General features: G+C 35.5%; 3 protein-coding genes across 3 annotated transcripts; 1 reads left to right on the top strand and 2 right to left on the bottom strand.

Annotated features, from left to right (window-relative positions):
• Positions 1-1,643: 1,643 nt before the first annotated feature.
• Positions 1,644-2,788, bottom strand: LOC135835278 (anaphase-promoting complex subunit 11). Its single transcript, XM_065349461.1, has 4 exons — positions 2,636-2,788; positions 2,407-2,526; positions 2,208-2,331; positions 1,644-2,101 (listed from the first exon to the last, which is right to left on the bottom strand). Exons 1-3 carry the CDS (start codon positions 2,652-2,654, stop codon positions 2,216-2,218), a joined length of 255 nt encoding a protein of 84 aa, XP_065205533.1. The 5' UTR covers positions 2,655-2,788; the 3' UTR covers positions 1,644-2,101; positions 2,208-2,215.
• Positions 2,789-2,878: 90 nt separating this feature from the next.
• LOC135835277 (BLOC-1-related complex subunit 8 homolog) lies at positions 2,879-4,427 on the top strand. The gene is made up of 4 exons (XM_065349460.1): positions 2,879-3,084; positions 3,543-3,720; positions 3,804-3,911; positions 4,185-4,427. Exons 1-4 carry the CDS (start codon positions 3,006-3,008, stop codon positions 4,327-4,329), a joined length of 510 nt encoding a protein of 169 aa, XP_065205532.1. The 5' UTR covers positions 2,879-3,005; the 3' UTR covers positions 4,330-4,427.
• A 103-nt stretch (positions 4,428-4,530) lies between these two features.
• LOC135835274 (histone-lysine N-methyltransferase ash1-like) lies at positions 4,531-22,943 on the bottom strand. The gene is made up of 27 exons (XM_065349456.1): positions 22,634-22,943; positions 21,520-21,732; positions 21,089-21,202; positions 20,777-20,929; positions 20,504-20,686; positions 19,886-20,431; positions 19,652-19,807; positions 19,248-19,574; positions 18,751-19,173; positions 17,906-18,669; positions 17,594-17,765; positions 13,885-15,944; positions 13,689-13,796; positions 13,396-13,610; positions 13,092-13,318; positions 12,817-13,003; positions 12,571-12,731; positions 12,334-12,488; positions 9,745-9,943; positions 9,382-9,637; positions 8,959-9,297; positions 8,615-8,875; positions 6,286-6,418; positions 5,981-6,202; positions 5,777-5,897; positions 5,474-5,698; positions 4,531-5,399 (listed from the first exon to the last, which is right to left on the bottom strand). The coding sequence occupies exons 2-27, from the start codon at positions 21,631-21,633 to the stop codon at positions 5,238-5,240; spliced, it is 7,983 nt and encodes a 2,660-aa protein (XP_065205528.1). The 5' UTR covers positions 21,634-21,732; positions 22,634-22,943; the 3' UTR covers positions 4,531-5,237.
• Between the last annotated feature and the right edge of the window lie 137 nt (positions 22,944-23,080).

Below are 23,080 nucleotides of genomic sequence, written 5' to 3'. Positions count from 1 at the left end.
GTTTCAAGATTCATTTTCGCTCCATTTTGTCAATTTTTTTCTTGAACTACCGTGAACTACGTATTCGATTGAAATTTGAATCGATTCTAACTTTTAAGCTAGCCAATCCTTTCCTACAGTTCTCCATGTAATTAGTAATTAAGAAGGGAACCTCTTGAGATGTCACACTCCGGTTTGAACGGGACCACGATTTTTGGAAAGAGCATACTTCAAAACCCCCAAAACCAAATTTTCAGCTGCCCAAGTTCATTTTTCAATTTTTGGCGAATTTTTGAAAATTCAAAGTTGATTGTTTTTGGCGATTTATGCTTTTTTTTCAAAAAAAGTACGTACTTGATCAATAAAAATGGTCAAAATAAGTCCCCAAAATAATATTAATTGCCCAAATCCAAATTTCACAATTTCTCCAGAATTTTGAATTTGCTCCAGAAGGCGTGAATATGCAGTTGGGCAGTTAAAAACCGAGTTGTATTATACACTCGACCTATTTAACGAGTTTATCCACATTTGAGCCGATTTTGAGGGTGACACCTCAAAAATGGTTTTTTGACCAGCTTTTTTCAAAATTGAAAAATCCAAAAAATCAAAACATAACCGTATGTGAGGAAGTTTTTGAAATTTGCGCGAATCGATGTATATTGTCGAGCATAACCCCCGGAGCGCAAATTCTACCATTTCCAGACGTGTTGGAGCGAGACTAGCGAGAGTGACACCTCAAAAAACCACTCTTGAGGTGTCACTCTCAAAATCGGTTCATATGTGGATAAACTCGTTCAACAGGTCGAGTGTAATATACAACTCGATTTTTAGCTGCCTAACTTCTTATTCACGCCTTCTGGAGCAAATTCAAAATTCTGGAGAAATTGGAAAATCGCGCTGGAGGCTCTAGAATGGCTTGAAATGGTGAAATTTGGATTTGGGGGGTTAGTTATGGACAAAATACAGTGATTCGCTCAAATTTCAAAAATTTCCTCACAAACGGTTATTTTTTGATTTTTTGGATTTCTTAATTTTGATTTTGAAAAACCCTGGTCAAAAAGCCACTTTTGAGGTGTCACTCTCAAAATCGGCTCAAATGTGGATGAACTCGTTGAACAGGTCGAGTGTAATATACAACTCGATTTTTAGCTGTCCAACTTCATGTTCACGCCTTCTGGAGCAAATTGGAGAAATTGAAAAATCGCGCTGGAAATGGTGAAATTTGGATTTGGGTAATTAATAGTAGTTTTGGGACTTATTTTGACCATTTTTACTGATCAAGTACGCACTTTTTAAAATTAGCATAAATCGCCAAAAACAGTTAATTTTGAATTTTCAAAAATTCACCAAAAAATCGAAAAATGAACTTGGGCAGCTGAAAATTTGATTTAGGGGTTTTAGACTATGCTCTTTCCAAAAATCGCCGCCCCGTTCAAATCGGAGTGTGACACCTCAAGAGGTTCCCTAATCCCTAGTAAGAAATTTTCAAGTTCTCGAGGTGAGAATGTATAGTTTCAAAATTATTCATTTTCGTTCCATTTTGTCAATTTTTTTTCTTACTACGCAGTTCGTATTCGATTTTAAGCGAGCCAATCCTATCCTACAGTTCTCTATGAAGCCGAGCGCGAGCTCCTCCTTTCAATACATCAACATTAAACACCTCATACAAGCACTCGATTAAATTTATTACGAAATTACGAACTACAACAGGAACACAAAATGCGCGAAAAGAGAGAGAGAGAGTATGTATGCCTTAAAAATTACATAATACAGTACAGAGCATAATTACGCAAAAGAAATTGAAAAAATTATGAAGCGACAGACGAGATGATATGATTTACTGTACAATATCAAATTCACGTCTCTCTAATATTAGTTCTGGACGTATTGACACTAGATCGAGAAGAATTCGACCCAGTGGTATTTAGGCTCTGGTTAATAACCCATTGAGGAATTGAGGATCAACGTTCGAGTAACATTCGCAATCATCTTTATCGGATGAATGAGTCGAAGGTGTATTATGAGGCGACAGAGATTCTTGCATTTGGCGGAACTCACGAATGGCTTCGTTCAACGACCAAAGTTAAGACAGTAGAGATAAATCCATTTGACGTAAATCATGCTGTAACATAAAAAGCAAAAGTGTACTACTCGGTTAGATAGTCATCCATGATGTAGGCAATAATACGACGATGACACTGGAAAAGTACATGTAAAGCTATACTAACCTTTATGTCTATTCTTTAAACTTCCACTCTTGACGACACATAGGACATAGTTGACGAACTTGCTGCGAATTTAACCATTTCATAATACAGTGCATATGATAACAATGCGAACACTGGCCCCAAACTGAAAATAATTCAGGTTTAAAACACCGCTAGTTAGTGCAGATAACAGCTAGTTTTTGTTTGAAATCAGTCTCACCTAATGGGCAATCGTCACCGGGTAATTTACAGTCTGGACAGCAGTTTTCGAAAGCTAATCGACATATACCACATGTATCATCATTAGCAACCCATCGCCATGTAGCGACACCCAACCAGCCTAGAAAAATAACATAATTATTAGTGTTTTGTTAGCTTCGATGATGAGATTGAGATGGATGTTTTACTACTTCCAGTACCTGCGGTAAAAAAAATGAATAACTACTTACTTTTGATTTTAACTTTCATTTGAATCAACGAAGAATAGTTTGAACAAAGTAGATTATTTTCTCATTAGTCATTTAATTGATTCGATTACTGTATATTAAAAATTACAAAAAGTGAAACGATTGCAAATTCCCGGTAAAAAATGTGAAGTACAAAACTACGAGAGTGAGAGTTACTGATAAGAACTAACACGTCTCTGATTGGTGGTTTCGATCCGCTCGTGTTGTAATTGGTTAAAACTAGTTTGTAGTTTGTTTATTTATGATATAAAAATGATAAGAGAAAAATAAATTTTCAGAAAATTGTAAAATTAATTTTCTTCAGGTTTTATTTTATTTACTACGTTAATTAGTTGAATATTTAATCATTAAAATGTCTAAAGGTGGTAAAGGTAATAAAGAACTCGATACAATCGTCATTGATCCGGTGCTTGAAGAAAAAGTTCGTAAAGGTGAGCCTTTCTATCGATTTTCCTCTGCATCCTAACCTAACCTAACCTACTACGTTTCAATATTTCTCTATTTATTAATTTCAAGGGGTCACCTAATGTGAAATATTGCTCAAGTTTAGAAAGGAATACTACAAATTTTATTATCAATTTCAGTCTAGTGATATGGAAATCACTAATTGATATTTACCTTTCTTTGGAATAGTAATTAAATTTTTATTCCTGTAATTATGAAGAAAACCGTACAGATTAAAGTTCAGCTGATTAAGAAGACTCGTCTCGGTCAATTACCATTCTCTAATCTCTGTCTCTACAACAGACAGAGCTGACAGATTGAAAAAATTTGCTGTAAGGATGTGTAATTCTCACCTGTACCTGATCCTGATGAAATCTTCGTACATTTATTCAGCTTCCTACTCCATGAATTTATTGAAAATTTAAAAATACCTCCATGTTTATAGCTAAAGAAAGAATATCAGAAAATATGCATATCCTCGCCAATGAGCCATCGCTCGCTTACTACAGATTACAAGAAAACATTAGGAAATCATTACCACACGTGGTTGATAAACGAATAGAAGCAGAAAAATTGCAAAAAGATCTACAAGGCAACATATACGACTTAGAATACGCTATCAAGTAGGTACCTACATCTTCATTAGCGACTGAAATCATCTCACGGTGTAGAAATTATTTCATCGTTTCATCTCATTTTTATATAGCGAGCTGACAGCTATGAGAAAAACACAAGAAACCTTTAAAAATATATTGGAGCTTTCGAAAACTGCATTATTCATGAAACAGCAAGTAAAATATCTGAAAACAAAAAGGTAATTTCATTAGTTGTAGGAGAATTATGTAGATACGATGCCTTTCTTTGATTTTCTGATCATTTTCTGTATTTCATTCAATCTAGATCGAATTTTCCCGTATAGTTGCATGATTTGTGATGGCTTTTTTTTTGTTCACGTACGCTGCTGGTAGTTGAGTAGACAGTTGTGTTCATTTTTGGGCATCGAGTATTTTGGATTTTAGTAAAGTTGAGATTAGTGTATCAGGTGATTTAAATCAGCGAGTCTAATTATGACGAATTTTATACATAGGAATAAGAAAGATCCTTCGTCTGTCTATAAGAGGTTTTCAGCTCATATCACCCTCGATTTGCCAGACCTACCGGATGCTTTGAAAGAAACAGCGAATAAAGTCGAGTCGATGATGGGTAATTCGAGGCATTCGACGATGTACTGATTTTTCACACAGTTTTGATCGTTTTATGAACGATAAAAGTGCAATATATTTTTTATTAAATTTCATCATGAATTAAATATTATTTCATCGTGTATTAATCATTCATAAATATTTAGCACACTTTGAAGCAGATAGGTAAAGGTATGAATAATCAATCATCATCGTAATTTTTATCTAAAAGGTGGCATAAAAAAACACAGATTGAGCGAAAAGAAATTAATATTTGTCGAACATTGTTTTATTTCAATAACATTGAATGTTTAAAAATGTTAATTGGTTGCATTAAAAATTATCCAAAAAAATATCGTAATCACAATATTACAATCAAACATATTAATTACTCAAATTTTAAAAAAAAATCAAGACAAAAATTATTAAACATTGAAAAGGAAACTGTGACATTATAATACAAGCTAAGAAAAAAAAATCGTGAATCGAATATAAGAAGACAGAACAATGAAATTCTAAAAATGAAATTTTACAAATGCAGGTAACACAATTAGTTACAAAATAACAAGAAAAGGGCAAAATATCAAACACAAAAATCACATGTCACCGTCTTTTAAACATTATAATGTACACAAAATTGAAAATGTAAAATATAAAAAACAAAATGAAACATTACATTTTGGAGTTGAAAATACTCAACAACGTTGGTATAGAAATTATGCAAAAAAAAAAAATAATAATATAATACTTTAAACTCAATTTCAAAAAGTAATATGTAATATTTTATAAAAACAATAAATATCACAAAACATTTCCCACTCTAAATCGTTCCAGAGTTTGGAAATGAGTTAAAAATTACATCGTTCGCAAAAGCTAAGATCATGTAGAAAAATATTTAAAATTAATGAATTACCAAACGCAAATGAATACTGAACGGTGGAAAGTTGTTGAAAGCTTGATTAACCCGTAGACTGTACTCCGGTAGAAAACAGTTCTGGTTTTTTACGATTTCTTCTTCCTAAATCTAACAAATACGACGCATCCAGAGGTGCCTTCGTAGACGGTTTTTTAGCCAATAATTTCAACAGTATCGAATTGAGACGTTGCTTTCGTTTTTCATACTGAAAATAATATCGAAATCGTTACAATCGACCATGGATTTCCATCAATGAATTATACTACGTTTTCAACTTACTTTAAAGTCTCTTAATTGTGACAACGGTATATCATCTTCGTCTATATTTTTCATACCGCTACTGGAGTTTTCTGTAGCACTATCCAGAAATACACGACTACTCTCTGAACTAACGACAGCCGATTCTTCAATTTTCACTCCACGAACTTTTGAATTGTTGATTGATGGTTTTGAACTCGATGACGACGTAGACGTATTAGATGTAAGTTTCACTTCACCGTGTGGCTGAAACGAAGTATATCATCGTAAGTAAAAAAACGATCATATTTACCAGTCAACGATGAATTTTGCTATTATACTCACCGCATAGGTTCGAACAGGCTTCAATGGGATATCGAACGTATCAAAAGCGTAATTTTTGGTGCACACTTTGGGCTGCTTGGGAGAAGGTAGTCTATAAAATACTCTGGCTTGCTTATCCACTCTGTAAGGAAGCGAATAGTTTTATGAAAATATGAATTTATCACAACGGTAGGTAACGGAATACGAAACTTGTTGAATATGTACCTGAATTCGCAAATGTAAATATGTTCCGGATCGGAATCTATCGGCCGACCTTTACGATAGGTTGATAAACCTAGAACGTAACACTGTCCCATAATTAAATCCAAAGGCACCGCTTCGTATAAAGGGATGTGAACGACTTCATTAGTGAAAAATTTTCTCGACGGTTCGTGGTAAGTTTCGTGAGGACGCAGATAGTGGTGTCCGAATGACATCCTTTCCCCTCTGAAATTTAAAATGCAAACAGGTGAGTAGGTTTATGATTTTGTACACAATTTGAGGAGCTTTAAACCAAAACAAGGGTTTACTTTTCATTTATCCATAATCTCTCCACGCGGAAAATATCACAGTCGTCGAATTTGAAGTTTTTAATCGTTTTGAACGTATGTCTCGTCTTCGTTTCGGGATTGAAAATATCTCTCAGCACGTAAACCGTATCACCTGCGAAAATACCATAATTAATTATATTAATTAAAACAATTACAAAGGATATCTGAAAATTGCAATACGCTCTTTCTAAATATTAATAATCCTCCTTGAATCTTCAGAGATATAGGATACCTCATTTTTAGAAATATCGATTCAGATAGGTAAGTAATATGAAAAAAAAATGAAAAATCAGCATATTTTTTTAGGCAAAAATTTAACGATTTCTCGCTCCTTCTTCCTTTTATTTCTACCAAATATTAATTTAATCTATCAATCTAGAAGTAGGTACTTGGATTTAAAATGAAAAATCAATCAGTATGACATAAAAGTAGTGCTCGGTGGCTTTTATTTCCAAGTGGAAAGAGCTAGCGAGATGAATGAAGTGGCGTTGAGTAGGGAAAAATAGGGCCTTTTGGCTTTCAAAAGCGACCTTGAAAACTTCAGGTCCACCCACTGGGTGTCCACAAATTGAAAAACCGGTTTGGTCAAAAAATTCAAACTGGTTTTTATTGGTGCAATGTATTCTACACACGAAGGGGACAAAAACGTGATATGAACTTTTTGAAACCGGTTCATTAATTTGCAACCAGTTGACAAAAAATATCTAAAAATTGTAGATAGAGAAAAAAGCTTGAAACAAAAGTTAAAGAGCTTAAAAATTACATAATTCTGTTTAATCAAATTTTGAAACCGGTTCATCGGCTCGCTTTTAGCAACCAGTTTTTGACAATCAGCCAAAAATTGAAGATAGAGAAAAAAGCTTGAAACAAAAGTGGTAGAGCGTGAAAAATTACACAATTCTGTCTTCTGTCTAATCACATTTTGAAACCGGTTCATTGGCTCGCATTTAGCAACCAATTTTTGAAAATTACCCAAAAATTGAAGATGGAGAAACAAGCTTGAAACAAAAATTGTAGAGCGTTAAAAATTGAACCATTTTTTCGCTGATCGGATTTTGAAACCAGTTCATTAATCATTAATTTGCAACCAGTCATCAAAAATTACCTAAAAATTAGAGATAAAGAAAAAAGCTTTAAAAAATTTTTTTCGCCTTTTATTTTTTGTTCCCACCTGGAAACAAAAGTTGTAGGGCGTGAAAAATTACACAATTCTGTTCAATCGCATTGATTTTGAAACCGGTTGATTGGTTAGCATTTATCAACCAGTTTTTGACAATCACCTAACAATTGGAGAAAGAGAAAAAAGCTTGAAACAAAAGTTGCAGAGCGTGAAAAATTACAGAATTCTGTCCAATCACATTTTGAAACCGGTTCATTGGCTCGCATTTTAGCAACCAGTTTTTGACAATTACCCAAAAATTGGAGATAGAGAAAGAAGTTTGAAAGATCAGTTGAAAAATTGAACCATTTTCGCTGATCAGATTTTGAAACCGGTTCAGTACTTTGCAACCAGTTATCAAAAAATACCTAAAAATTGTAGATTGAGAAAAAAGCTTGACACAAAAGTTATAGAGCGTGAAAAATTACACAATTTTTTCCAATCACAATTTGAAACCGGTTCATTGGCTCGCATTTAGCAACCAGTTTTTGACAATTACCCAAAAAGTTTGAAAGATGATTCGGGAGCCCTCGAAAGGTACCTGGTTGCAAATTAATCAGCCATTTTCAAAATCCGATCTGTGAAAATGGTTCAATTTTTCATGCTCTACAACTTTTGTTCTAAGCTTTTTTCTCTATCTCTAATTTTTAGGTGGTTGACAAAAACTGGTTGCTAAGTGCGAACCAATCAACCGGTTTTAAAATGTGATTGAACAGAATCGTGTAATTTTGCACGCCCCTCAACTTTTGTTTCAAGCTTTTTTCTCCATCCTCAATTTTAGTTAATTTTTGATGACTGGTTGCAAATTAGTGAACCGGTTTCAAAATCCGATCAGCAAAAATGGTTCAATTTTTCACACTCAACAACTTTTGTTTCAAGTTTTTTTTCTCTATCTACAATTTTTGGGTATTTTTGTCAACTGGTTGCAAATTGAAGAACCGGTTTCAAAAAATTCATATCACGTTTTTGACGCCTTGGTGTGTAGAATACATTGCTAGTCGCTTTTGAAAGCCCTTATTTTTCCCTAACCTTACTCAACGCCGCTTCATTCATCTCGCTAGCTCTTTCACTTGGAAATAATTCGCCACAATTTGACGACTAAAGGGAGTCAAATATACCAACAAGCGTAAAACCAAAACAAAAATATACCTTGCTTGATTTGCAAATTATCCCTCATCAAAGTTAAATAATGCTTTTCTCCAGGTTGCGCGTATTCAGGTACACTATCGAGAGGTATATCGTAATCGAGTTCTCGAGGATTGCATCTCTCGCATAAATAAAATTCAGCATTCGGGTCGCCTTTGACGCAATCGCAATGTTGCCACACCAGACATCTTTCGCACTGAATCATAACGCCTTCGTCTTTGTAGAACCCGCAAATACATCTGATAACATCTTCTTCTTCGTCACCTGAAAGAATTTACGTCGGTTATATTTTCAAAATAAGATTCAAGACTAACTATTGGGTACTTCGAATAAAATACGACACCAACCAGGATCCTCTTGACCAGGCATAAACGTCGCTGGTATTGATTCTCCGATAACTTCCTTTAGTTCATCGACGTGCTTCAATTTCGATATGTTGTACTCTTTTCTCAATCTGACAGCGGCGATTCCGTAATCCGAAGTTCGTTTATAGTATTTTACGCTGTTGGCAATCAGTTTTTTCATATCTTTGTCGAATAGTTCGACATTTTTGTACATTCCGGTAACGATGTTTCTCTCGATAGTAGTCAGATCTATAGGATCACTTATACGTTGGTAGTACATCGGTAGTTTTCTCTTCGAAGGCAACGTCATAAAAAGTGAACTGAACGGTTGTCCTTTTTCATCTGCGCGATCGTATTTGTATTAATTTAGTGCAATTAACGTATGTCTATGTATGCAGAAAAAATACTTGTGAAATATACAAGTACCTTTGGCAGAAACCACGTCGTTGAAAATAGTTCGAAAAACTTTCGCAAGAAGAACAGTCCTCGTCACTTCGGGGTTATCTTGGGCTTGAGCTAAACGTCGCGTTGTAATACCTCTTTGCGTAGATAAAGCGTTGAAATGAGTAACAAAAACAGCTGATTCTTTGGCAGCAGCGTCTTCCACACAGTTCTGATTCAAGTTGTTTGCGTTCTCTTTGTTGTTACCATTTTGTAAAAGCTTTTCTCGGAAACGTTGAATCTAAAAACAAGCGGGTGGATTTAAATCAACAGATAAATCGGTTCAAATATTATGAAGTAGAAAAGATAAAATACCCTGTTCGTAAGAAATATTAATTATACGCCTACCTTGATCAAATTACGAATCAGGAATACGCGGAAATTCAATACAATTTTCTTCTCCTCCAACGTGAGTGGTTTGACAGGTATTAAATTGTAGGCATTACGTAGAGGTAATATACCAATACTATTGCTGCTGGCAACTGAATCTCTCCTAAGATGTTGGCTACTTTCAATATTCGTGTTTTTGCGTATTTGTTTTCGAGGCCTGTAAGATCAATAATGCGAATATGTATTATTTGGATATGCGATATGGATTATTTGAACAGGGTCTCTAGAATTATACGATGCCTTGAATACCTATAGTTATCACTTATCAGGTATACATTCAGGACTCGTACTCATTTTTTTTTTTCAAAAAAAAAGTAACTTTAGTAACCAAAACAGCTCTAAAAAGTAATTAAAAGGTAACTGAAAAAGTGACAATACACGGTCAAAACATTTCAATGCAGAAAAAAAACACAACTTTTTTAAAAAAAATTAAAATCTATAAAAATGAAAACTTGGAAACTTGTAGGTACGATTTTCGCAAAAAGTAAGACTTTTTGGCAATTAGTACCAAAAAAGTGATACTTTCACGCAATTTTTGTCAAAAAAAATAGATGAAAAAAATCCAAGATTTTTGCCATTTTGGGGTAACAAGGAAATAATTTGGCAATTTCTGGCGAAAAGTGAAACTTTTGACAATTTCAGCAAAAAAATGGATTTATAGCGATTTTTGATTTAAAAAAATGACACATTTCGACAATTAGGACAAATTTTTGGAAAAAGTGAGACTTTTTGAAATTTTTTGGAAAAAAAAACACAATTTTTAACAATTTTTGCCAAAAAATTAGACTTTTAAGGCAATTTTGACAAATGGCGAGACTTTTTGCTATTTTTTGCAGAAAACAAGACTTTGACAATAATTTTATCAAAAGGCAGGGCTTCTTAGCAATTTTTGGCAGTAAATTTAATTTTGCTGAAAAGCTAGAATTTTTGTTGACAAGAAAAATTGATGACAACTTTAACAAAAAAAAAAGATTTTTTGGTAATTATTGGCAAAAAAGTAATTTTTTTTGCATAATTTTTGTCAAAACAGTTGGGCTAAATTTTTGGCAGTAAATTTGCAAAATACAAAAATTTGATGATTCTTGTACCACAAAAAGTGGTAGGCAGTTTTTGGAAATTTTCGGCAAGAAAGCAAGACTTTGTAGTAATTTTGCTGAGAAGCTGAAATTTTTGTTGACAAGAAAAATTTTTAACAATTTCAACAAAAAAAAAGAAAAGATTTTTTGGTAATTTTTTTCAAAAAGATTTGGCAAAATTTTTGGCAGTAAATTTGCAAAATACAAAATTTTGATAATTCTCATGAGAAAAAGTGGCAGGTAGTTTTTGGATATTTTTGGCAAGAAAGCAAGACTTTGTAGTATTTTTGCTGAAAAGCTAAAATTTTTGTTAAGAAGAAAAATCTTTGACAATTTTAGCAAAAAAAAAAAAGAAAAAAAAGAAATTTTAGTAATCATTGGCAAAAAAGTGATTTTTTTTGTAATTTTTGTCAAAAAAGTTGGATTAAATTTTTGATAGCAGCAAAATACAAAATTTTGAGAATTCTTGTATGACAAAAAGTGGTAAGCAGCTTTTGGAAATTTTTGGCAAGAAAGCAAGGCTTTGTAGCAATTTTGCTGAAAAGCTAAAATTTTTGTTAAAAAGAAATTTTGTTGACAATTTTAACAAAAAAATAATATTTTCTTTTAGTAATTGGCAAAAAAGTGATTTTTTCTCAATTTTTGTCAAAAAAGTTGGGCTATTCTGCAACTTTTTCGAAAAAACCGGAACGTTTTAGTAATTTTTGACAAAAAGGCGCAACTTTGGGGTACTTAATTCTTGGGTAAAAAATTTATCTAATTTTTCAGCAAATTTGGCTACACACAGCGAGGTTTGTAAATTTTTAGCAAAAAGGAAGAAATTTCAAGTTTCAAAAATCTGGTGGGGACTCCAGTAATTTTCAAAAAGTCGCTGGCGGCTCCAAAATGATTTGAAATTCACCTGCAGTTGGTTTCGAGCGTATTGAAATTAATTTGCAGAATAAATTTCGGCTTTCCAACTCCTTTTAATGAAATTTTGTGGGAATTTCGAGTTTCAAAAATCTGCTGGAGGCTCCAGAACAGCTTAAAATGGTTTGAAACAGTTTCCAAGCGATTTGGTAGGTCGAAAATAGGGTATATCCCAAATTTCAACTTTCTAGGTCAATTTGGTAAAATTTTGATTTTTTTCACATTTTGGCCAAAATTTGATTTTTGAAAATTCACCAAAAATCGAAAAAGGCACTTTAGCACTTGAAATTTTTACAGGTGATGAATTTTTGCCTGCTCTTTCGATCTACCTTTCTGCGGTTTAAAAAATTTCATGCTAGTCCTATGTTGGAACGCAAAATCTGCGATTTCGGCTGACCTGTCAATCAAACTGGCCGCCATTTTGGAAGTAGAGCCACTTTTTTTTGAGGACAAGGGCTAGAAATGTTCCTTAGGACTACGCTGCCACGCAGCTTAATTTATACATAATATTAATACGTAAACATAAAGGCGAAAGTAAAAGAGGGATTGAAATAGAACATACCTCTGTCTATTTGATTTTTTGTCAGCATTAGACGCAGCATTTGAAGAGCTACAACTGTCCGCATCGTGCGTAGGATTATTAACATTGTTCAGAGGAACACGTTGAGATTTTCCACCGATAACTCCACGACACTTGGTAGATCCGCACAAACAAGGCTAAATATTGAAAACATACATACATTAGTGTTTATTGGAAATATGATCATTCATAAGTCGTGCTCGTGTTTTCTCAATATACCTGTCCTTCTGCCGGATTAAACAGGGCAAAATTATAATCGTACGTTAGTTCTTCGCCAGCTTCGATATTGCGTAATGCAAACAACACCATTCGAAATAAACCGTTCACACTCCACTTTTGCATTTCGCAATTCGGTTCGCACGAATGATTAACAAAACGACCTGTCATAAAAATATAAATTCATCGTTACAACGAATTCTCGCGAATGAAATTCATCTTGCGAATAATCTAACTAACGAAACTGACCAAATCCACCCATACGATGACCATCGATTAATAAACCACCGTCTAGATTGAGGCAATAATGATGAATATCGTCTTTATACAACGATGTCATGCGTTTCTTGAATTCTTTATCGGTGACAACTTCGCCAACGTATTCCAAGACAAATGCGCCGTTCTTGATTGCTTCTTTCGTTTTTACTCCCCAACCCTGTAACAAAAAGTACCATGGTTTCAGGTCACTGTGAACTTTACTTGAAGTGATTTCTCAACCAATGAGGTTCGATTACGCCGCATACCTTGTCTTGAGTCATGAATTTCACCAATTTCGGGGACCATTCGTGTTTCTGTATTTTTTGATTGGAGCATTTTTGCTTCAAAGGGCACAGATCCGGAGAACATTCGGCGTAAACTAAACGATTAATGCAGTCTTCGCCACATCCGAGTTCATCTTTTTCTGTAGGTACTTTACAATTACACGCTTGAGCTTCGTACATATACGTTGGTTTTACGTCGTAGTACACATCTGAAAAGTATAAGTAACGTTAACGTTGCACGTTTCATTATCGGTTGATTTATTAATTATGAAGAATAAGAATTTACTAGTTCGTATTTTTTTGTAATTCCAAGAATGAACCACGCCATCTCTTCCAGGCAATTGATTGTGCGAATGCTGCCACCATAAATCGTAAGGTAGTTTAAAGTTGACTCTTCTTTCGCGTACGTAATCATTAGCGTAGGCAGGAGGTGGTAACAAACTGTGAGGATGGTCTTCTTCTTTATAATTTGATCGATTCTTCGCGTCTCCGAGGTTTTGTCTACAAGTACGTAAAAATTTTAATATACATATTTATAATGATCGAATATTCGTCGATTTTCATCAAATCGAAACTTACTTTTCTTCTTTGTAAGAATCAGAAAACAAGCCAGCGACGTAATACTTTTTCTTCCATTTAGGTATTTCTATTTTCTTCAAACTTTGATATTTTACGGAATCGGAGTCGCTACATAAAAATAAATTAGTATAAGATCGAGTGTTTCAATTCAATCGTAACTCGAAAGTAAATGAAAAAAAAGTAACGTTATCATTACCTGAATTCTTCTCTATCAGTTTCTTCTCTGCCCTTCGTATCCTTATTGCTGTCATTTTTTAGGATTGTTCCTTCCTGAAGACCATTTTTAGAAAGACATTTCTGTTTACACGTTCTAGGTTCGAGTAATTTAGTTGGAACTGGTTTTTGGATATTTTTATTGCCCAACTTCGATCCTTTTTTCGCTTTGGATTTCTTTGCGGGTTTTTTCTTCGATTTTTTCATCTCTCTGGCTCGTATTTGTTGCTTTATGTAAATGCGAGCACTGCAACGAGATGGAAGAAATCTATTGGATAGATCTTGCTGCTTTGTGAGTTTCTTTTTGGAGTTCTTGACTAACAACCGCATATTTTTAACTTGAACGGTTTCATCTTCACTCATCACTTCGCTTTTCACTCTGACATCGCTATCAGCAGAACGTGGAAGGATGGAACTGTTGGTAGTTTGACTTTTATGTCCTTGTTCTTCGATCGATTCGTTTTTCACTTTTCCTGTCAAGTAGATTTCTGCGATATTGTTTTCATCAGTCTTTTCGTCTTCGGTAGAGTTGCAATACGTTTCATCATCTGTATTAATACTTAGAATCGATTCGGTGTCGATTTTACTTCGTTTCTTTTTCTTCTTGACAGGGAACCCAGTTCTGTTTATGGTCTTTCTACGCTTCAATTTTGGTTTTACTTCGGTCTTGACGATACCGTTGTTGACCAATTCGCTATGAGACAGTTTACGCAATCGAATGCTCATATCTTTGCATATTTTACTTTTTTTAGCAGCTACGGCATCAGTTTCGGTGCTTGGACGTTTGGATCTAAGACAACGATCGTTATTTGCACTGTCTATAACGTCGTTTTTAACTACTCCGATTTTCTCGATCAACGTCGTCGTGTTTTTCGAAGGCGAATCTAAATCCTTGAGCTTTTCTTTCAATTTAGACAGAACGTCGTCTATAGAAGATTTCTTCGGTTTAGATACAGAAGCTGGTAATTTTCTCGAAGGCTCGAAAACTCCAGCCGGTGGCTTTAAAGTAACTGCCGAAGTATTTTGCTGTACCGGTTCCGAAGGTAACGGTGTGATGAGTTGAGGTTTATTGCTCGTAGTTTGAAGCTTCACTGGAGTGTTCGTAATGATCTTTTCATCAGTAATTTCTTTGTCATTATTCGCGTTGTTTGAATCAACGACCAACACTGCAGCTTGTTCTTTCTTCGAAATTAAACCATTTGCGGAATTGCCACCTTCGGGAGTACTGGTAGAGTTAGCCTTACTCGTCGTTTCGGTTCGTTTGGAACTTCTTTTACAATTAGCATCAGAAATAGCATCGATTTCAACTTCGTTCTCGTTTCTAACCGGTTTGTTTTTTGTATTGGATTTTGATTTCTTATCCGGCGACGATGGCTCTTCTTTTTTGGTGATACTCCTACCAGACCTTCTCAGAGGCAAGAATGGCAATAATTCTTTCGGGACCACGTTCCTAGTATGTTTTTTCTCTTCGTCAGGTCGGGATTTTTTGTTCGAAGTGACTGCTGCGGTAACAACACTGTCAGCATTATCGTTACTGGCCGTAACATCGGGCTCATCTTTGCCAGAATCTAGTTTACTATTTTTGTTCGATTCGCTTCTACTAGGATGCTGATTGACAACTTTGGCGGATGTTTTACGATTATCGGTTTTGTTAGAACTTTTGGGCGGTTCGTTTTTAGGCAGATTTTTGATCGTATCTTTGGATGAAACTTTCAGCGAATCGACTTTGGCAGATGTTTTGTTTGATTCCAGTTTCGTCGTTGATTTGACGACTTCGCTCTTTGATACGGGTTTTTGGGTGTCTGATTTTGATGATGTTTTCAGACCGTCTACTTTTGATTTTACGTTTTCGCTGATTTTCGCTACGTTGTCAGTAGTGCTCGGTAACAGGGACGTGGTTTCGTTCGAATGCGAAATCGCTTGTTTTTCGGTACGATTCTTGCTTTCGCCATTATTCTGGTGACCATTGCTGGTAATCGAAGATGCGGATACGTGGTAATGACGTTTTTTCAATGGTAACCTTTGTTCGCTGGTATGCAACACCTGCAACACATGACAAACACAATATATAAATCAGTTTTCAACTGCCAACAAAACAATACATATATCCAATGAATAGTTCATTAGTTGGGGAGCCCGTTGAACCTCCCCCCCTCGATCCTCCAAGACAACTTTTTTCTTAAAGGGGGAGTAGATCGAAAGATCAGGCGAAAATGTATCACCTGTCAACATTTTTATATGCTTAAGTGCCTTTTTCGATTTTTGGTAAATTTTTGAAAATTATATACATTTAGGCCAACATGAGGGAAAAAATCAAAATTTTACCAAATTGACCAAGAAAGCTGAAATTTGGGATATACCCTATTTTCGACATGCCAAATCGATTGGAAACTGTTTCAAACAGTTTTGAGCAATTCTGGAGCCTCCAGCAGATTTTTGAAACTCGAAATTCCCACAAAATTTCAACAAATGGAATTGAAAAGCTGAAATTAATTCTGCAAACAATTTCAATGCGCTATGAAGTCGACTACAGGTCAATTTCAAGTCGTTTTGGAGTCTCCAGCGATTTTTTGAAAATTACTGAAGCCTCCAGCAGATTTTTCAAACTTCAAATTTTTACAACATTTCATCAGATGGAAATGGAAAGCTGAAATTTACTCTACACTCCAATTTTAACACCCTCTGAAGACGACTTCAGGTAGGTTCAAGTTATTTTGGAGCCTCCAGCGACTTTTTGAAAATTACTGGAGCCTCTAGTAGATTTTTGAAACTAGAAATTCCCGCATGGAGTTGGCAAGCTGAAATTTACTTCGCAAACTAATTTCAATGCGATATGAGGTCGACTACATGGTGGATTCAAATGGTTTTGAAGCTTCCAGCTACTTTTTGGAAATTTCAATTTTCCAAAAAAAACGCCATACGACCTTTCAAAAAGCCACTGGAAGCTCCAAAACGACTTGAAATCCACCAGCAGTCGACTTCGTAGCGCATTGAAATTAGTTTGCAGAATGAATTTCGACTTTCCATCTCCGTTTGATGAAATTTTGGGGAAATTTCAAGTTTCAAAAATCTGCTTGAGGCTTCAGTAATTTTAAAAAAATCGCTGGAGGCTCCAAAACGACTTGAAATCCCCCTGCAGTTGACTTCGTAGCGTATTGAAATTAGTTTGCAGAGTAAATTTCGGTTATACAACTCCATTTGATGAAAATTTGTGGGAATTTCAAGTTCTAAAAATATGCTGGAGGCTCCAGAACTGCTCAAAACGGTTTGAAAAGGTTTCCAATCGATTTGGCATGTCGAAAATAGGGTATATCCCAAATTTCAGCTTTCTCGATCAATTTGGTAAAATTTTGATTTTTTCCCTCATTTTTGGCCTGAATTTATTTTCAAAAATTCACCAAAATTCAAAAAACGCACTTTAACACTCGAAATTTTGACAGGTGATGAATTTTTGCCTGATCTTTCGATCTACCTTTGTACGGTTTGAAAAATTTTGTGCAAGTCCTATGTTGGAACGCAAAATCTGCGATTTCGGCTGACCTGTCAAGCAGGGTCACTTTTTTTTGAGTACAAGGGCTAGAAATGTTCCTTAGGACTCTCCTTTTCAGAAAAAAGTTGTCCCAGAGGATCGAGGAGAGGTGCAATAGATCCTTAAGCGGACTCCCCGACTACATATGTACTTAAATAATTACTTTGGGGGTTTCAATGGCACTTTTCTTATTTCTTCGTTTATTACTGGCAATATTCGTGGCAACTGAAGCAGACGGAACGGGTTCGAATTCAAATTCATTATCGCTATGTTTCACTTTTTCCGTATTTTTCTTCTTCTTCGGCTTTTCTTTCAACCGATGAGTCAGTTTTGATCTAAGAAACAGAAATATATTTATCACGTAAGTATATCACATTACACAGCAATGCGGCCACAAAAGATTCAAAAGTGATACATATTATCTGTAACAGGTCGAGATATTTTATTTTTCAATGCTTGAATCGAGGATACTTACATTTTTCTCTCTTCGATAATGCATTTCTTATCGAACGTATCGACTAAATCATCGATCATCTTCATTACTTCCGTATCAACGTTTTTTTCTTTGCTATCTTTTTTCTTGCGTTTCTTATGCTTACGCAGCCATTCCTTCTGGACCGGACGCAAAGGCATTTTTTGAGACACAGGAGGTTTCAGAGATTCATACACAACCAGTGCGAGATTGGATTTTGTTTTTTTATGCTTCTTTTTACTTTCTGAACACATATCGACAGACCCGAAGTATTTCAATTTCTTCGGGTTGGTTCTGTAATCGTCGGACAAGTTAATTAACGGTTTCTGCGCAGAATAATTTGCTTTTTCGTACGGTCCGTCTAGTTCAAGAGGCAGCATCTTTTCAGATTTCGTTTTGCCATTCACTTTGGCGGAAACGAGTTTTTTCGGTCTTCCCGGACCTCTTTTGCCTTGGAATAACGTTAAATCGCCATGCATAGCGACCATATTTGACGTAGCTTGTGAAAGTTTTTGATCGATGTGAGTGGGACGTGCTACTGGTTTCAAAGTTGGCGCAGATTTCTTCTCTATATCACCTCGACGTTTAAGTAAATGAGGTAGATCCGCATTTGATGCGGATTGCCGAATTTTAGTATCGAAGTGAGCCGACGTTTTTACATTTTCATTGGTCGTCTTCGAACGGACTGTTTGCTTTTGAGCTAAGGTTGATTTCTTTTCCATTTCGGCTTTGCTTTTATAAAATTGGGAAGTGACAGCTTTACCAGTCTGTAAAAATATTGCAGATAAATTAAACGTCGATCACATCCGAATCCGGATATGTTTATAAATTTGAAATAAAATACGCACCTCGCGAGTGGTAATCATTTCCTTTCTGTTTTTCTTTTTCGAAGCTGATAATACTGCTTTTTGTGTCAAGCTGAACGATTTTGAAGACACGGAGGCGAGTTTGTTTCCAGTCGAACGCGAATTCTGATTATGAGTCGCCCCTGATGAATGCAAATTATGATACGAAGGAGATCCTGCATTAGACTGGATACCACTGTCAGGCGAAACATTAGAAACGGAGCAATCCAGCCGCATGTAGGTTTCTATATCAGCTGTTGGTGCAGGTTTAATTTTAGGCGGTCTTCCACGTTTCTTGGCGACCACATTTTCATTATTTTTATCCTTCGAAGTCAAAATATTGGAAGCTTTACTCGATTTTGGTGAATTTTTCACGTTGTTTTTAGCCAAACTAGCGACTTGCTTGTTTCGAGGAGAATACTGCGCCTATTAAATACGGAACATAATGAAAATACACACGTTCTTTGAAGTTGGATTTTATTCGATTGATATGTTCGTACCTTTTCATTCCTTTTTTGTTTTTCACGTTTGTCGTTAGAGGTAGAGTCGTCAGATGATCTGTGCTCGTGGTTCGAGTCATCGCTGACGTTGGAAGAATCCGAATCAATATGTATACTGTTGATTACATCTCTAACTATTTGCTTTTGCTTAGGGAACATTTCGGTATCGCTACTCGAATCCGACGAATCGATTTTTTTGTTTTCTGCAATCGGCTGAATTCGTTTTTTTCCAGTTGCGCTGCCTTCAGCCAATTCAAATTCACCCGCACCGCTTGCACCGCCTTCCACGTCTGGTAATACGGCCGCCAAGTCTTCTTCGTTCAATACCTATGAAAATCAAGCATGAATGGTATGTTTTTTTTTTTTTTGTATATGTACAACAAAACTAATTCAACACAAATTACTTGTAATTGATCCGTTGCGGTGCCTGGCTGAGTCAATTGCTGAGCTAATTTTTCTATCGTATCGCGATCGTTTTCCTTTTTATTCGCATTTTTCAACGTTTTGGAATTATCTAAACTTTCGTCCGAATCTTCGGATAGTTTACAAGCGTGAGGTAACTGAAAATACACCAATAACGTTTCAGAAAGCTCTTAAAAAAACAAACACTATTCCAATAACTGAATGAGAAACCTTACCTTTAACGAAGGCGACCCAAAAGCTGATTTATTTAAACCACGACATTTAGAATGCATCGCACCAAAGGATGTTGATTCTTTAGCACTTGAAAACATACTTCTGTTCGAATCATTTCGTTTATTCGTCGAAAGGCTCGTCAATCTATCATTTTTGGTATCTCTACCCACACCGAAACAAGTTTTATCTAATACTGCAGCTTTCGAACGACCGATGCTAGTTTCCATTCTAGAATTTGATTTCATACTAAGGCGTGCTTTTGCATTCCAAGGACTATACGGTTTTTCAGGAGTTGTATGACACGATGACGAAGAATCGCTATCAGAGTCTTTGTCGTTCGAATTACGACGTTTTGGCTGTTTTTTGGCGAAAAACGTGGATTTATTTTTAATATCGTTCCTCGCTTTAGAAGTGAACATTTTTTTATTCTTTAGCCGGCCATCGTATTCGATTTTAGATTCAGAAGAGTCAGATGAAATCTCGGCGTTGTCGTTGCCAAACTTCTGTTTCGAACGTTTCAGCGCAGAAAACTTCAATCTAAGACCACCCTGAAAAACCAAACAAATATTGAAAAATTCGCGCTTTTTCGGATGCGCATTAACTTCGTGACGAAGTATTACCTGATCAAAATTCGTTTCTCGTACCGCGAACTGTTGTCGTTGATTGTTATGCGCAGAAGGTGGCGAATTGGAACGCGAAGAACGTGAAGATGGCGGTTTATCTTTACCGCTACTTGAGCTAAGGTGGCTCGAAACGGAGTCGGAGTCGCTACAGCTTCCCGAGTCACCTCCACTGGCAGCATTCTGCGAATTAAACATGTTATTATGTGACGGTATACGAACAATTGTATGTGCCTAAGAAAAAATATCAATAAATAAAGAGTCGAATGTTACCTCGTTATCACTGTTTCCACTTTCCGAATCGGAATCCGAGTCAGAACCACTATCTCCGATATTTTGTTCATCACTCAACTCGAACGAATGACTATCCCCATGCAGCTGACCGGCAGGTGTTTGAGCTGACGCGTTTACAGGAGTAGGAGGTTCCTAAAGGTACGAGCAGATTTTTTTCAATTAGGATCATTTTTTTGAAAATCGTATTTGATGTCATTTTTTTCTCTCAGTGGTTATATATGTATATCTTATAGCAAATTGAATGAGACAAAATAATGCAATGTTGAATGATATAATAATGATTGATATTACCTTGATAGCATCAATATCGACAGTGGACGGTAAATCTTCAGGATCAGAATCTTGATCAGGTTGATGAATAACTGAACTCCACGCAGAACTACTCAAAAGATCGCTACCAGGAAACTGAAACGATATCGATGTTTCAACGATTACATTGCGCTGCATATATACAGGGTGCCCAGAAATATCGTGAACCCCAAAGAAAGTTTTTTTAATTAAAAATATAGGTTGGCAACGTGAAATAGATGCATATGATTGGTGGAATGTTATCACCTCAGTATAACAACCAATCATGTGCTATCATTATTATCATTCACTGTGACCAACCGAAATATTTAGCAGAAAACTTTGTAAGGGGTTCACGATATTTCTGGGCACCCTATATGTAGGTTGTCAACTTCAAACAATCATATTTAATAAACCAAATTTCATCGCCTTACTTTAGATAAGTCGCCATGATGCGATACCGCAGAAGGTACGTCAGTTCTTTGAAAATGAGAAGGCCTTTCTGAGAAACCTTTTCTCAGAGAAGGATCCAATCGAAATAAATCCATGTTGAATTATCTGCAATTCACAACGCATGTGAAACACTGCTAGGACATACATTTATCATCGTTGTGCCTTCAAGTTGATGTTTTTCAGTAGAAACGGTTCTGCAATAAATACATAAATGAATGAATAATTTACATGAGGTAGCTAGTAAATCAAAATGATGTGAACGACATTTTTTCCCAATATTTCTTCACAAAGTTCCATAGTATACAATAAATATAAAAGAGAAAGCATCTTCATTTTTTTTTTGGTCATTGCATCGTACGATTTTCAATCCGAAAAAACGAGACGAGTTTGATAAAAAGACATCTCATCATTTTTCATTCACCAGTGGAATGTGAACACCAACGTTGCAATGAAAAATGAAAATTTGTAAACAGAGATTTTCGATCCTTCTGAAATGATTAGTTTCGAACGGATTTCGATCACAAAATAATATAGAATAATCGTAAAAGCTTCTAATTTTCAAAAATGAAGCCTTCGTAGCTTATTTTTGCTTCGTTTGGAAATAGGTCTCGTAGGCTTTTTCAGCTGATCATCTCTTACATAGAAATGGGCAAATTCTGGTCATCTATAGCTGAAAAGCTCAAATTTTACAAATTCGGTAGAATTAAGCCACGAAGGAAGGCTTGATCTTCGGAAAGTAGAAGCGTTTACGATCATTTCAAGATATTTTGATGACAATTTAATCAAAACTAGGCGAAAACTAACGCTGAAATGAAGCGCGAATATTGTAAACAAAGATTTCAAAATCACTCAGAAGTGAACAGTTTCCAACGAATTTTATTCACGAATAGCTTGAAATAATCGTAAAAGCCTGTACTTTTCAGAAATAAAGCCTTCACAGCTTGTATTTACTCTGTTTTTGAAACACAGCTCCTTTTAGGGACTCGCCTCTCGCATAAAAATAGGCAAATTTCATTTTATTTTGAGGCTTGAAGTTTTCATTTTCGAAATATACAACCGGCCTATTGTTACTTATTTAAGATATTTGGTAAGTACCTAAGTCTACGTCCGCATGGCTGTATTAATTCAACTCCTCAGCTCACATTTTATAAATGAAAATTACACATGAAAAAAGACACTTGAGCAAAAAATGCAATTTGAATTATACGAAAAAGTGAAAATTGAAAACACGATCTCGAATTTCTCGATTCAACAACAAACACAAAAACAAAAATTTCAGTTACATTTTTGTTGAAACATCTGCTTCATCTGTGACATGCAAACTGCACACCCCTCGGTATACCGAATCGTCCACTAGAGTGCGTTTGGCTGGAACGTGGAACGTGATTGGACAGTTGGGTGGGTAACATTTTTTGATTTTTTTTCTACGAAAGTTTATTGCTCCTGCTCGTATTCCGTGCTAGGAATTAGGATAACTAAATTTAGCATTGTCAGATTGATTGATTCAGCATTCAGCAGAATCATGAAACCTTTGACCGGTTT

Source organism: Planococcus citri, chromosome 2 (assembly GCF_950023065.1).
Source record: "Planococcus citri chromosome 2, ihPlaCitr1.1, whole genome shotgun sequence".
Classification (NCBI taxonomy): domain Eukaryota; kingdom Metazoa; phylum Arthropoda; class Insecta; order Hemiptera; family Pseudococcidae; genus Planococcus; species Planococcus citri.
Note: the sequence above shows the minus strand (reverse complement) of the source record. Positions and strands in the feature narration are given on the sequence as shown.

Excerpts from the sequence above, each read along its gene's own strand:
- LOC135835278 (XM_065349461.1), bottom strand. Across the intron at positions 2,332-2,406 it reads CGGTGACGATTGCCCATTAG|TTTGGGGCCAGTGTTCGCAT; the intron begins GTGAGACTGATT and ends AATTATTTTCAG.
- LOC135835274 (XM_065349456.1), bottom strand. The coding sequence starts at position 21,633 with ATGGATTTATTTCGATTGGATCCTTCTCTGAGAAAAGGTTTCTCAGAA. Across the intron at positions 13,319-13,395 it reads TTACAAAAAAATACGAACTA|ATGTGTACTACGACGTAAAA; the intron begins GTAAATTCTTAT and ends TATACTTTTCAG. Across the intron at positions 6,203-6,285 it reads AGATTATGGATAAATGAAAA|AGGGGAAAGGATGTCATTCG; the intron begins GTAAACCCTTGT and ends TTTAAATTTCAG.
- LOC135835277 (XM_065349460.1), top strand. The coding sequence starts at position 3,006 with ATGTCTAAAGGTGGTAAAGGTAATAAAGAACTCGATACAATCGTCATT. Across the intron at positions 3,085-3,542 it reads TGAAGAAAAAGTTCGTAAAG|CTAAAGAAAGAATATCAGAA; the intron begins GTGAGCCTTTCT and ends CCATGTTTATAG. Across the intron at positions 3,721-3,803 it reads GACTTAGAATACGCTATCAA|CGAGCTGACAGCTATGAGAA; the intron begins GTAGGTACCTAC and ends ATTTTTATATAG.